Below are 13,038 nucleotides of genomic sequence, written 5' to 3'. Positions count from 1 at the left end.
ATTTGTAGGCTGGCTGATGGCGTGTAGAGTCAGAGATGCCGGGCAGGGTCAGACGTGGCAGGAGGTACAGATGGCCACGTGCAGGTATTGAAGGTCTAGGCTAGGTTCGCACTGGTCAGGCGAGCAGCACACAGACGTGGCGAAGAGCAGGTACAGTCGTGCAGATGACGTGGCGAAGTGTTGGCCGGCGCAGGTAGAAAGTACGCGCGTGCAAGAATTGTTGGTCTCAGGCTGCAGGTACGCGCGCCAGAATGAAGCTGGAGCAGAGCTGGCTGGTACGGGCGTGCGGATCTACAGGTGCCGCCGGGACAGTGCCGACAGGGCTGCCAGAACAGGGCACGACGAACACCGGGAGCAGGCCGTGATGGGGGCGTGAACAGGGCGCCGCCCGGCAGAGGTGGTTCGCTTGCCAATAACGCGGGCAGCTGGATGGGAGGCGCCGCCTGCAAACTGAGCGGCGGCGGACCTCTGCACAGTAGTGCCGCCGGCTTTGGGCGACTGTGGCGGCCAAGCCTGGCGGAGCAGAGGCGGACGGAGTAAATTGCCGGACGGAAACGGCCAACGGACGGACTGGTTCTGGCAACGGATGTGCTCGACGGAATTCCACGGGCGACGGAAATTCGCAGGAAATTGCAGAGAGAGAATTTCCAGAATCTGAGAACCTCCAGTGCTCTGATACCAATTGTTGGTGTTGGACTCACACTCACACACACACAAACCTGCACATTAGGGTTAGGTGCAGGATGGAGGAGCTCACACAGAAATGAGAGAGAGAGAGATGGAGAGAGCCAAGAGTGTGGTAGCCACAAAATGCAAGTCAACCCTTGCATGTGTGTCACCTCCATATAATATAGAAGTACAAAATATTATATGTAGGGTGTCCTTTCACACTTGATATCCAAGGGGAAAAACTACATGGGAAAAAGTGCCCTTGGTTAAGCCCTGTTCACACATAGCACTAACATAAGTGAGCATATGCCTACATGGATCTTGGGCTCTTTGTTGGTGGCTTTGGTGGCATACAGCAAAAGATCTCTTGGGAGATGGGAGCCTCCATGTCTGGAATGTGAGTGGAGTTCCCAGCTCATTATCTATAGGAGAAAGAGTCAGGGTCAGCCCACAGGAGAAAGAATTAGCTGGCTCTGAATCCAAGGCCGGTAGGAACACTCATCAGCGTTGCGTTTTCCATCTCCTCCTCCCTCTCCTTCCGTATCCCAGTTTCCAGATCCTCGACACAGGGACTCTCTTGTAGGGTCACGACCGCAACCGAGCTCTGTGTTGGAGGCTGCTGAAAACCGCTAAGCTGGGAGTGCCTCCAGCCAAAGGCAGATCAGGTTCTTGTAAGCTCACATCTGTAAAAGTCTGTTACAAACTGCAAACACCACACCACATTACCCCCCCTTACCCTTACCCTTACCCTTACCCTTACCCTTACCCTTACCCTTACCCTTCCCCCCCTCCCCCCTCCTTTCTTCTTTCCTCTTTCTCCCATTTAGCCTGCTTGCATGGTGAGATCTTTGATATTGTTCTTCTGTGCTCATGGCAGGAATTATATCATGAATTGAACTCATTGGATAGATTTGAAGCAGAGATTCGGCGGAAGCTTCAAGATGAGGATCTATACAGCAATTATTCAAGAGGTGAAGACAGGAAGTTTTAATGATGTCTATACTATGAGTATCTGTGGATATCTCAGGTTATAGTGCTCTTTTTATTTCTGGCAATGCAAGGATGCATGTGGGCACTTAGTTGTCTCTGATACTAGAAAATGGGGTGTGCTGAGTATGAGTTGTAAATGACCTGCTAATACTGGCTGCAAATGCATTGCTTTTCTTTTCAAACATTATTATGAGAATGAACTTTCAAGTGTTTGTTGTGAAGTGTTGTTTTTAACTTTTGGAAATTTCGTTCCCTTGTGATGATGTCACCATAAGGCATGCTTGTGTGTGTGTGTGTGTGTGTGGTAGACCTTGCTGCCTGGCACACTAGGGTTGCGACACTGGACAGTGTCGTCGGTTCACTCTGGCAGTATGCCTCTAGGAATTGCAACTTGACTGGGGAGACGTGCGGCTGCCCTGCCCCGCTCCACTGTGCACTCACCCAACTCTGACAAGACACCATGCTTATTGTGTACCCAAGACTAGACAGTAACAACTAGCAATTTGCAAAATGACACTTCAATAGAACACTTGAAGGAAAGAGACACACACGCTACACAAACAATGATGAATAAGAACAATTGCATTCATTCACACAAACTGCTCCCTCAGCAGTCCCAAGGTTGCTCATTTATACAAGTGGTCCAACCATTGTCACACTAGGTGCACCATTTGGGCCATAAAGTGCCTGCCACTGAATGTGGAGCATGATTCCGGTGCAACCTACATACCACCCATAGTCCCAATTGTTGATGGTGTGCAAGTGATGGTCCTCCAAGGTAAGAGATAGACCTAGTAAATGCAATGGAGCACACATAGCCTTGAAGAGGTTGGTGGGTGGTAGGTACTTCCATCAATGATTCACGAGCTTGGGGTGCCACATGTCATGACGGCTGGACAGTTGGCACTTGTCAGCTGGACGCTTATCAATTGGACACTGGGCAAACTGACAGGCTGTATACAGTGTGCATGCGTTTCCTTATTTTAGTTGATATACATAGGTGATACAGGCATAGGAAACAACCATTTCCTATCCAAAATGTGGATATATGCGGTCAGGGCCCTAGCATGTGGCCATTGGGTAGGGGCCAAAGCTACTCCTCTGAGGCAACTGGAACACTTTGTCTGAGGGTTGGCTTGAGATGATCCCAAGCACGAAGTAGACTGGCTGCGAATTTGTCCTCAAAGGCTGGGCTAAAACCATGGGCTCGCATCTCTGTGAAGATCCATCTAGTGGCCCCCAAGGCTTGGAGTGCGGGCTGAAATCCGGGCCAAGAGGAAATCCTTCCAGGGCTCACCACCGGGTAGGAGTCCTCTAACAATCAACGTGTACTGGGCACGTCTTTGTATAGCTGGATTGATGAAGTCAAGCCCCCCTTTGCTACGTGGCTGAATGATCACTCTCCATGCCATCTTGGTCTTGCCTGGCCGCCCATCACTTCCAGCCCATAAGAAGTTTTGGATCAATAAATGCCCGAGAAAAGACCCAACACGAAGTGATGTACCTGTTTTAAAAAAATACTTATAAACTTACGTATTTCCAATTTCAGATGTGGAGTATTTTAAAAAGGAGGGAAGCATCATAGTACAGAGGAAGCTCAAACAGCCATAGATAAGGAAAAAAAAGACCATCACCTTCCAAAAAAATGTTTTTTTTTGGGAACTTTGTTTTTTGAAAAAAAATCCGATTTTTTTTTCCTGGAAAAATCGTACGAGTCCGTACGGTATCGTACCGTTTGGTATTCCGTACGATAAGCCGTTGTACACCATACGGAAACAACCCTAAACTCACAGGTATAAAGAAGGCTTTGTTGCGCGTTATGACGATCACCTGTTGCGTGCTACACTTTTTCTTTGGAAAAAAAGGTTTGGGTTATAATTTGAATCACGGGGAATGGCAAAAACAGCTGCTCGAAAGGGTTGAAACGTGTTTTAGGAGACACAAAGGGCCGAAAAGCTTTGCAGTCACTAAAATGTTTTGATGACAACGGCTTGTTGAATTTTTTGGCGAATCATTTTAACTGCCGTTTCCCACTACATCTTGCGTTTCAAAAAAAATTCAACCGAAATGTGTAGGAAAATGCTCTTCACATCTACTTTTATCCTTTTTATTTGCCTTTTTTTTTCTTATAAATCTTAAAATTCATGCCCATGATGTGATCATATATGTATAACTGTGCCTTTCCATTTCTGTTTCCACCCACCTGAAAACATCTGTTTCTGTTTCTTTTTTGGTTTGCGTTTCTATTTCCATTTCCGTTTCTTTTTCTTATAAACTTTAAAATTCATGCCCATAATGTGATCATATATGTACAAATAACCATGAATTTTCTCCTCCTTCCATCCTCCTTGCTGACAAAGCTTTCCATTTCTGTTTCCACCCACCTGAAAACATCTGTTTCCTTTTCTTTTTTGGTTTGCGTTTCTATTCCCATTTCTATTTCCATTTCCCAGTTTCCCTCAAGGTTATAATAAAGCTCGTTTTTTGATAAAATGTCCTTTCACACAAGCCGGTGCTCTAAGTGACCCATAAGTCACCTGTAACTTGTAATGTCCCTTGTCCAAGGCTGTCACAGAGGTACAAGCCTAACCTCATATAATTACCAGCCTTGTCAACAATTAAGAGCTTTATTGCTGCCACCAAAAGCAAGCACAATGTGCTGAGTGCCTTTGTCTCAAAGTTTTTAGTCAATTTCATCTCCATGAAAATTCTCAACAATGGTTTATTCCTGTGAAATTTTAATCTGATGACTTGCAAGCTGCCCAGAACCAGTTTGGTCAACTTTTCAAACCGTTTGCTATTTAGACTTGTAGGATCAACTAAAAAAAAAAAAAACAGATGAAGTCCCTTCTATTATAAAGCAAATATCAGCACTCTTTAGAGGAGAGGAAAAGCATGAGAAGAGGGAGATGCTCCATCCAAGGCTGGCCACTCTACAAGGGGTTTTTTGTTGGAGCTGAAGGGGAAGAAAGCCACACTATGGACGGGGATGCTGCTGATGAGCTCCCATGGCTGATTGTTGGAAATCAAAGGAGTCGACAGTGGCATGAGTACTTGGGCTGCTGTGGTGGCCCTAATCTACATCCATAAGTTCAGTCTCATACCAGTCCTCAATAGTGTATCACTCGGCTCTCCTTGATCACCCTCAAAACTGTGCCCTGAGTAATGAAGTGAATTCGTGGCCTCAGATTCTGTGGATGCCACTCTCCACATTTTGGCTGTTGGATGATTGATTTATCTATTCAACACCAGACCAGACAGCTTATCGTGTTTCCCTACTAAAAAAATTTGTGTACAGTCCATGCAGTTTACATTGGAAAGCTTTGAAGAGAATCTTCATGTACCTGCAGGGCACATAGACAGTTGGAGTTTTATGCGAGAGAGGAGGTGACATTCACTTGTATGGCTATATTGATCCAGATTGGTCTGCTGATTATGATACATGACAATCCACACGTGGAAACTGTGTTTTGTTGGCCATTCACCGATTTCCTCATGTGAAACTGAGTACAGAGCAGTCTTCAGGGCCATTGGACTTGATGGTTTTTTGTCTTGTGGATGATTACCATGAGGTTATAAATTGCACTTTCTTATAAGGTGAATTTGGGCATGTTCCTGGATTCATCTAGGAATATATATAATGTATATGGTTGAGGAGGCTGTGGGTAGACATGGAAAATGCACAGAGTGGGGCAATTCCTATTCTCACAGATAGTCAGAGTACTATTGTGGCTGCAAAAAATCTGGGTTTTCGTGCACAAACAAAGCACATTTAGAGGTTCATTATCATTATATGAGAGAACGAGACTTCATGCAGGCGGCGACAACCTCATCTATTGTAACCAACACAGGACAACATGGTAGACATCTACACAAACGAGCTTCCAGAGATAGGTTTGAAGCTTTTCGCAAAGCTTTAAGCTTGATATAGTTTGTAATGTGATGTGACTCCATCATTCACATTTCGATTACAAGGGGGATTGTGATAGATATGTTATTGGAAATGTGTATTGGGCATTAGTATAAGTTTGGTGATATCTCCCCTAGCAATAGCAATAGATGTCATGTATAGACTATGGTTTGCAGTTTATAACATGACTGTTGGATTAGATGCCATGTGTGGTGACATCTTTTAATCTTGGTGCTAGTTATAGGGCTATACACATAATAGGCCCTTCTTTTATGTAAGTGGTACTTTTATCTTATCAAGATATAATCGTGGGTTGTGTGGTTGACTTGTACATGTGCTTCTTTCATTCTATACATGCACATTGTTGTCTCTCACAAGTAACGTGACAGACATGTTATTTGAAATGTGTATGAGGCATTAGTACATTTCCCCTAGCAACAAGTGTCACATGTAGACTATGGTTTGTAGTTTGTAACTTGACTGCTGGATCAAATGCCATGTGTAACGATATCTTTTAATCTTGGTGCTCGTTAGGGCTATACACATATAGGTCCTTTCTTTTGTGTAAGTGGTACTTTTATCTTATCAAGATATAGTCGTGGGTTTGTGTGGTTGACCTGTATGTGTGCTTCTTTCATTCTATGCCTGTACATTCTGTCCCTCATAGGTAACCTGATCCAACATGAGCCGCAAGATAGAGACCTCATAGGGGGAAAGAATGCTCCCCAGTCATTTTGAGAAGTTGAAGAAGATGGGGGCTGCCATGCCTCAGGCTGTGTGTGGCTCAGGGCATTGGGGATGGAGCCTTGCTCATGGAGATGTGTATGTGAAAAAAGGTAACACCTGGTCTCTGTTGTACTATTCCCGTGGTCCCACTGCAAACGGGCCATTGGGTGATTTACTTGCAGCCAAAGTTGTTAAGTACTTTGATGGGAAAGGGGTCCATTTGCCAAGTCCAGAACCAAAACAAGATCTCCCACACGTACTGTAATGGCTAGTGGAATTCCACCTCAGACACCCCTTCAAGATGGAGGCCGTATCTCAAGGACTACAGGGAAAGGTCAAATGGGAGTTCAAAGACCCATTGGGAGATGTCCTGCCTAGAGAAGATTGCCACCTGGGTTTTTCTTGGGGTTGGGGCTTCTGCCACTCTAGTGAGATGGCGGAGTCAATGTTTGTGATGAGCTTGCTGTTACCTTGTTGCCCACCTAAGCCTTGTCCCTATATTGCTGCAAGGAAGTGGGAGAAGTGAAGCCAAGAACTGAAAGACTGGGCCGGGCCAGAATCCTTCCACGAGGGAGTGCAACCAGCAAGGAGAGATTGAGATTGGAGGAATTCCTTCCGTGACTCTCCACCAGGTTGGGGACCTCAGACTATCAGCTTGTATACGAGCACCCGGCTTTGGATCGCATCGTCAATAATGCCTAGGCCTCCCTTGTAAGGAGGTAAAAAATCTGACAACTTGAAAATGGTGTTTGGAAAGTAGTGTGAGTTTTTTTAATTGGATAACAAATGCTCTCATGCATGTGCCTTAACATCTCGATTGCTGTATTGTAGGTACTAGTACCATGTTCACCCTTAAGCACACCACGTTCACCTCTTGCATAGCTCTCACATATGCATGCATGCACTCACGCAGCATGTGTGCCCCCACATGCATGCCCACACAAATGCTTGCTCGCACCCGCATGCACATGCAGGCTTACACACACGCTCATGCACATGCAAAACTCAGGCACAATGTCTTTAAGTACACGGGGAAACGTTTTACTTTGGCTAACCCAATTTGTTATGTCATACGCTGCTAGAAATATCTTGGGGCTAGAGCAAGCTTGAGGCATCTCTGTTGAACATGAATTATGGATTTTCATCCCAATGTATGTGAAAGTGAATGAACTTGAATGAAGCATTCAGTGAAGGGATATGGGCATGTGCTTTAATGGCATGTTGGATCTCACTTTGTGAAAATGTCATGCATCTTTGGTGCCTTTAAAGCTTCCAAGATCTTTACACCTATTATTCATCTTTTTGCTAAGATTTTTGACATAAACTTCATGGTGTGGCTTTTTGATGGCTTCCTTGTATATATTATTAAACTGAAAACTCTCAATCTTTTGAATACATGAACTCATCTTTACTGTACTTGTGGATACTTTACTCGTTGTCTTGGCAGGAGATAGTCTTTCAGCATTGCGAGGTGAACTTAAAAGCCGAGGGAAAAATGTGAAAAATCTGCAGAAAAAGTCGTTGTGGTCAAAGACGTTGGAAGAGGTAGTTTTCTTGTTTGGTAGTTACATCAATGATTAGATGACTCCGATATAAGTATATAGACATAGACTTATACATTCATCCATCCAATGATCCATCCACGAGTCCACCCATTCCACACTACAGGGTTCAATACCATACATACATACATAGATGCATGCATATATACATACAAATGTATGTACGTACGTACATAGGTATGCACATACATACGTATCTACATCCCTACATACTTACATACCTACTGAAAAACCCCAAGTAAGAAGTCCACTTACTCGCCCAATACTGATACTCACAATCGTATGCCTGCGAAGGCCGTCCCAGCCACTGAAATCCACATGCCGTAGCTCCATAAGTGTACACACGTCCACGAGAACATAGGTGGGTCGGCTAGCACTTGCCACTGTAACGGGAGGCGGAAGCGTGAATTGGAATCGTATAAATGTGAACAAGATTCTGAGCACTTAACAATTGAGCATTACAACCACAAAGCTGAAAATGACAGTACACCACATAAAGGGGCCGATGATAGGCTGACCCCCCCCCTTTAGGTTATATTACCAAAAGAGTCTGCAAAGTACAAGATTATGGGTGCCTGGGGATTCACCACCAGCCTGCACCTGATTCTACCAAATACATCATGTATGAATACATCTCAAACAAGAGAATCTGTAGGTACATCCGCCCTACACACAGGTACATCCGCCCTGCACAAGCCTCTTCACAGGTACATCCGCCCTGCACAAGAGTATCACAATCCTCACAGGTACTCCGCCCTGCACAGGATGTAAATGGATCTATAGGCCCTGTTTCCACGCGAGAAACTGATCCAGAAACCTGTGTTCTCCGCGAGCAAGTGTTCCCAATGCTTGCCCTAAACACCTGTTACACCAGGAATCCTTGAGACACATCCATGCTCTCATATTCCATTGCTGTCCGGGCTGTTTTATGCAATAACCAGTCCAAAACAGCAGCTTTCCATCGCGAGAAATCCACCTGTAAAGGGTCCTACAGCCCTGTGGAGGTCCCTAGAGCTGTCCTGTATTGTCCAAGTTGACTTTGGACACCTGTAACCAGCCCAAAACTCGCAATAACCAGAAAATACAGGTCTGAAATTTACCAACCAGCCCTTTAGAAGAGTGTGGGGATCGATATCCAAGCTTGTGTGAGTCCGGGAAGCAAGCAACCAGCCCTGTAGCAACTCCCAAAGCTTCAACCAGCTCTCCAATGTGCTGAATTCTGAATAAAACAGCCTAAATGGCCTCTTCAAGGAGGCGCCTTTCTCCAGTGCCACCTATGGGGCTTGGTGGATTCACATACAGGCTGACAAGTGTCCCCATAAGGTGTCCAGGTAGGTGTCCAGCCCATAGTGCTCCATTTGTCCTGTTTGTATAAGTTTAGGTCCAACCAAATGGGAAATGGCCATAAGCTGTCCGGACTTCATTAATTTTGGTCCAACCAAATGCGAACGCATTATAAGTTGTCCGGCCACTTATTAATGAGTGTGGGCCTGCAAACCAATAAACTTTAGTAGTAAATGAAATAAGCTGTAAATTGAGTGTGGACGCACTTACCACCTGCAAAACCCATAAGCCCACTGTTTTAGGCCCAAACCAGGAGTGCACACACCTGTCCACAAGGTGCCCGGGCGTCCCCGGTCCCTCGGACTTCACAAGCCAAAATAACAAGCATTGTCCAGGCAGCAAGACAATGTCACACAAAGTAAAATAAAGTTATGGCATGCATCATTTATGCATTGTGCACATGTAAACTTGGAGAACCACCTATCATCATTCTTGTACTTGAAAATATTCCGCCTGCCATCATAACACACCATGTGTGCATGGCCGGAATCCACACGGGCACCGCCCGAAAGTCCACAAATGTCCTGCCATGTCCTTGGACTCATATGCATCCACTCATATGATCCATACACATGCCCAGGTATAATACATACATGCATCCGCATGTTTCTAGGCCTGACACGCATCCGCATGTCCCTAGAATATAGGGATTTGTGACATCCCCCCGGCTTCTAATCAGTTGACCGCAACTGAAAAGCCTCCAGATAGGCCTTCAAAAGATCTGGGTAATCCTCGAAGTAGGCCTCATCCATCCATTTAATTCTTGAACTTCACAAGGTACCTACGAACAAGTTTGCCTCCCGCAAGCTTTCGTTCCTTGTGAAAAACAATCTGTTCAGGTTGAAGAATCTCTTGGAGCTCATCCACCTCGGGTGGGTCTTCCAAAACCGGCTCAAACGGTGTCGGTCCAACATAAGGCCTCAATAGGCTCACATGAAAAGCATTATGCATGTTCCAATGATCTGGGAGTACAAGCCGAAATGCAACATCATTGATCTTCTCCAAGATCTGAAAAGGTCCATAGTACCTGTTGGAAAGTTTAGGATACTTTCCCTCTTTTCCTGGCCTCTTCCGAAGGCGTGCCTTTTCAAATTTCAGCAAGACCCAATCACCTTGTTTGAATTGTACATCCCTTCTATGCTTATCAGCTGCCTTTTTATTCTTGGTTTGAGACCTCTCTATGGCTGTCCGTACCTGTGCAAATGCAGTATCCAAGTCTCTGACATACTCATCTGCTGCAAAAATCTCATCCTTTGTACGAAGGATGGGTGGTAGTACCACCTTGCCATAGATAATCTGAAAGGGCGCCTTGCCCGTAGAAGTATGTACCGTATTGTTGTAGGCAAACTCCACAAGTGGCAAATACTTCTCCCAATCCGATTTGCGGTCGGATACATAAGATTTCAGCAAGTCGAGGACGGCTGAATTTGCTATTTCACTTTGCCCATCTGTCTGTGGATGGTAAGCTGATGAGAAGTTCAGCTTTGTACCCATATTGTCAAACAATGCGCGCCAAAATAAACTTGTGGTTCTAGGATCTCTATCCCCCACAATAGATTTAGGCATGCCATGGTGTTTGAATATCTGTGCCAAAAACATCCTAGCCATATGATCTGGCTTTATTGTCTTGCGCACGGGAATGAAATGTGCTTGCTTGCTAAACCTGTCAATAATGGTCCAAATAGCATCATTTCCCTGTGGCGTCCTTGGCAAATCCATAATGAAATCCATAGCAATGCTTTCCCATGGTTCATTTGGTATAGGCAAAGGCTGAAGCAATCCAGGTGCTTTATGTCGGTCAAACTTGACCTTTTGACATACCATACATTCACGTACATATGCTTCAATATCCTTGCGAATATGTGGCCAAAAGAAATACCTCTCCAAAGCTTGTGCTGTGGCCAAAATGCTTCTATGACCTGCATATGGAGGAGCATGGCACTCATCCATAACCTTATGGCGAAGGTTCTTTACCACACACATACGATTTTGCATCATGAGATATCCATCTCTTATGACATAAGATGGGACAGCAATACCCTCTTGCAAATCAGCCCATACATTTGCAAAATCCTCATCCAGATGATAAGTATTACGCATATCCGATAAGTCCTCATGGTATGCAACTGTAATAGCATGAACCTGTGGTCGTCTAGATAAGGCATCTGCCACCACATTCCTTTTCCCTGGAGTGTGTAAAATCTGAAAATGAAACATTGAGAGGAAATTTGCCCATCTCATATGCTTCTCTGAGAGCTTACTTTGAGTCAAAAAATATCTCAAACTTTGATGATCAGTTTTGACCATAAAATCAGCCCCTAAAAGATAGTGTTTCCAAATAGTAAGGGCATGAATTACAGCCAACAACTCCTTCTCATAAACCTGTAAGTGAAGCTCTGCATGTTGCAAGCGTCTGCTCTCATAGGCAATGGCATGTCCTTCTTGGTTCAAAACAGCCCCTATGCAGTCCCCACTTGCATCACATTCCACGACAAAAGGTTTGTGCAAGTCCGGAATAATGAGTACCGGTCCCGAGACGATTGCACTCTTCAACTTTTGAAAGGCATCTCTCTCTTCTTGTGTCCATTTAAAGATTGCTTTCTTCTTCGTTAAGTCATGTAACGGAGCGGCAATGAAAGCAAAATGCTTGACGAACCTCCTGTAGTAAGCACATAAACCAAGGTAGCTCCTCACTTCATGGACTGATTTCAGCTCTGGCCATTCTTGCATGGCTTGTATCTTTGCGGGATCCATGCGCACACCATCCTTTGATACAATGTGACCAAGATAGTGAATCTCTAGGAGGAAGAATTCACTCTTTTTTGCATTTATGTAGAGCTGATTTTCCTTAAGCTCTTTAAACACAATAGCCAGGTGCTCACGATGTTGGGCTTCATTCTTTGAGAATACAATAATATCATCAAAGAATATACCTGTAAACTTTCTATGTTTTCTGAACACCCTGTCCATCATCCTGTTGAAGGTAGCGGGTGCATTTGTAAGGCCAAAAGGCACCACCAAAAACTCATAAAGACCAAAGGCTGTCCTGAATGCAGTCTTGTGTACATCTTGAGGTGCCACTCTCACTTGATGATACCCACTCTTGAGGTCTATTCGGCTGAAACATGCCGAACCTTCAAGCTTATCCAAGATGTCATCAATGCGCGGAATCGGAAACCGATTCTTGATGGTTATCTTATTGAGGGCACGGTAATCAACACACATCCTGTAAGTACCATCCTTCTTTTGAACAAGAAGTACCGGCGAGCAATATGGCGAGGAACTAGGTCGAATCAAACCCTTTTCCAAAAGTTCATTCACCTGTGCCATAATCTCTTCTTGTTGACTAGCACTCACCCTGTATGGTGGCCTATTAGGTGGAGAGCTACCGGGAATTAGATCTATGCAATGATCTTCCGGCCTCTCTGGTGGCAACCTTGCTGGCAAAGCATTTGCAAAACAATCTTTGAACTCATTCAAAAAGTTAAGCTTGTCTTGATCTAATGCACTAACATCAACACTAGAATGTTCAATGGTATCACGTACAAAAACCAAGTAAGAACAAGCTGATTTCTTTATTGCCTTATTAATTTGTACATGGCTTACAAGAGGTATGGTACTTCCAGTAGTACCAGCATCTATAGAGTGCTCACGACCCCTATGTACAAAGCTGATTTTCTTCTCTTTGTAAGCCTTAACAGGCTCTAAACGGTGATGCCAGGGCATCCCCAACAAAACATCACAACCTGTAAGAGGAGCCACTAAAAAGCTCTCATAGTCGAGGTAGTCCTGTATATGTACACGGAGCTTACCAATGACCGGAGTTACATCAACCTG

At 44.6% G+C, this 13,038-nt stretch overlaps 1 protein-coding gene across 1 annotated transcript in view; it reads left to right on the top strand.

The window, feature by feature from the left end:
* The window catches only part of LOC147607894 (protein PSK SIMULATOR 1-like), a 219,970-nt gene that overhangs the window by 82,948 nt on the left and 123,984 nt on the right, over window positions 1–13,038 (top strand). Inside the window, exons 5-6 of the mRNA XM_086790057.1 lie at window positions 1,547–1,640; window positions 7,743–7,840. Of these exons, the coding sequence (XP_086646183.1) occupies window positions 1,547–1,640; window positions 7,743–7,840 (192 nt within the window). The remainder of the gene's footprint in view (window positions 1–1,546; window positions 1,641–7,742; window positions 7,841–13,038) is intronic.

This window comes from Cibotium barometz, chromosome 54 (genome assembly GCF_041138505.1).
Source record: "Cibotium barometz isolate CiBa-2024 chromosome 54, ASM4113850v1, whole genome shotgun sequence".
NCBI lineage: Eukaryota > Viridiplantae > Streptophyta > Polypodiopsida > Cyatheales > Cibotiaceae > Cibotium > Cibotium barometz.
The sequence above is the reverse complement of the archived record's forward strand: the minus strand, read 5'-3'. Positions and strand labels throughout refer to the sequence as shown.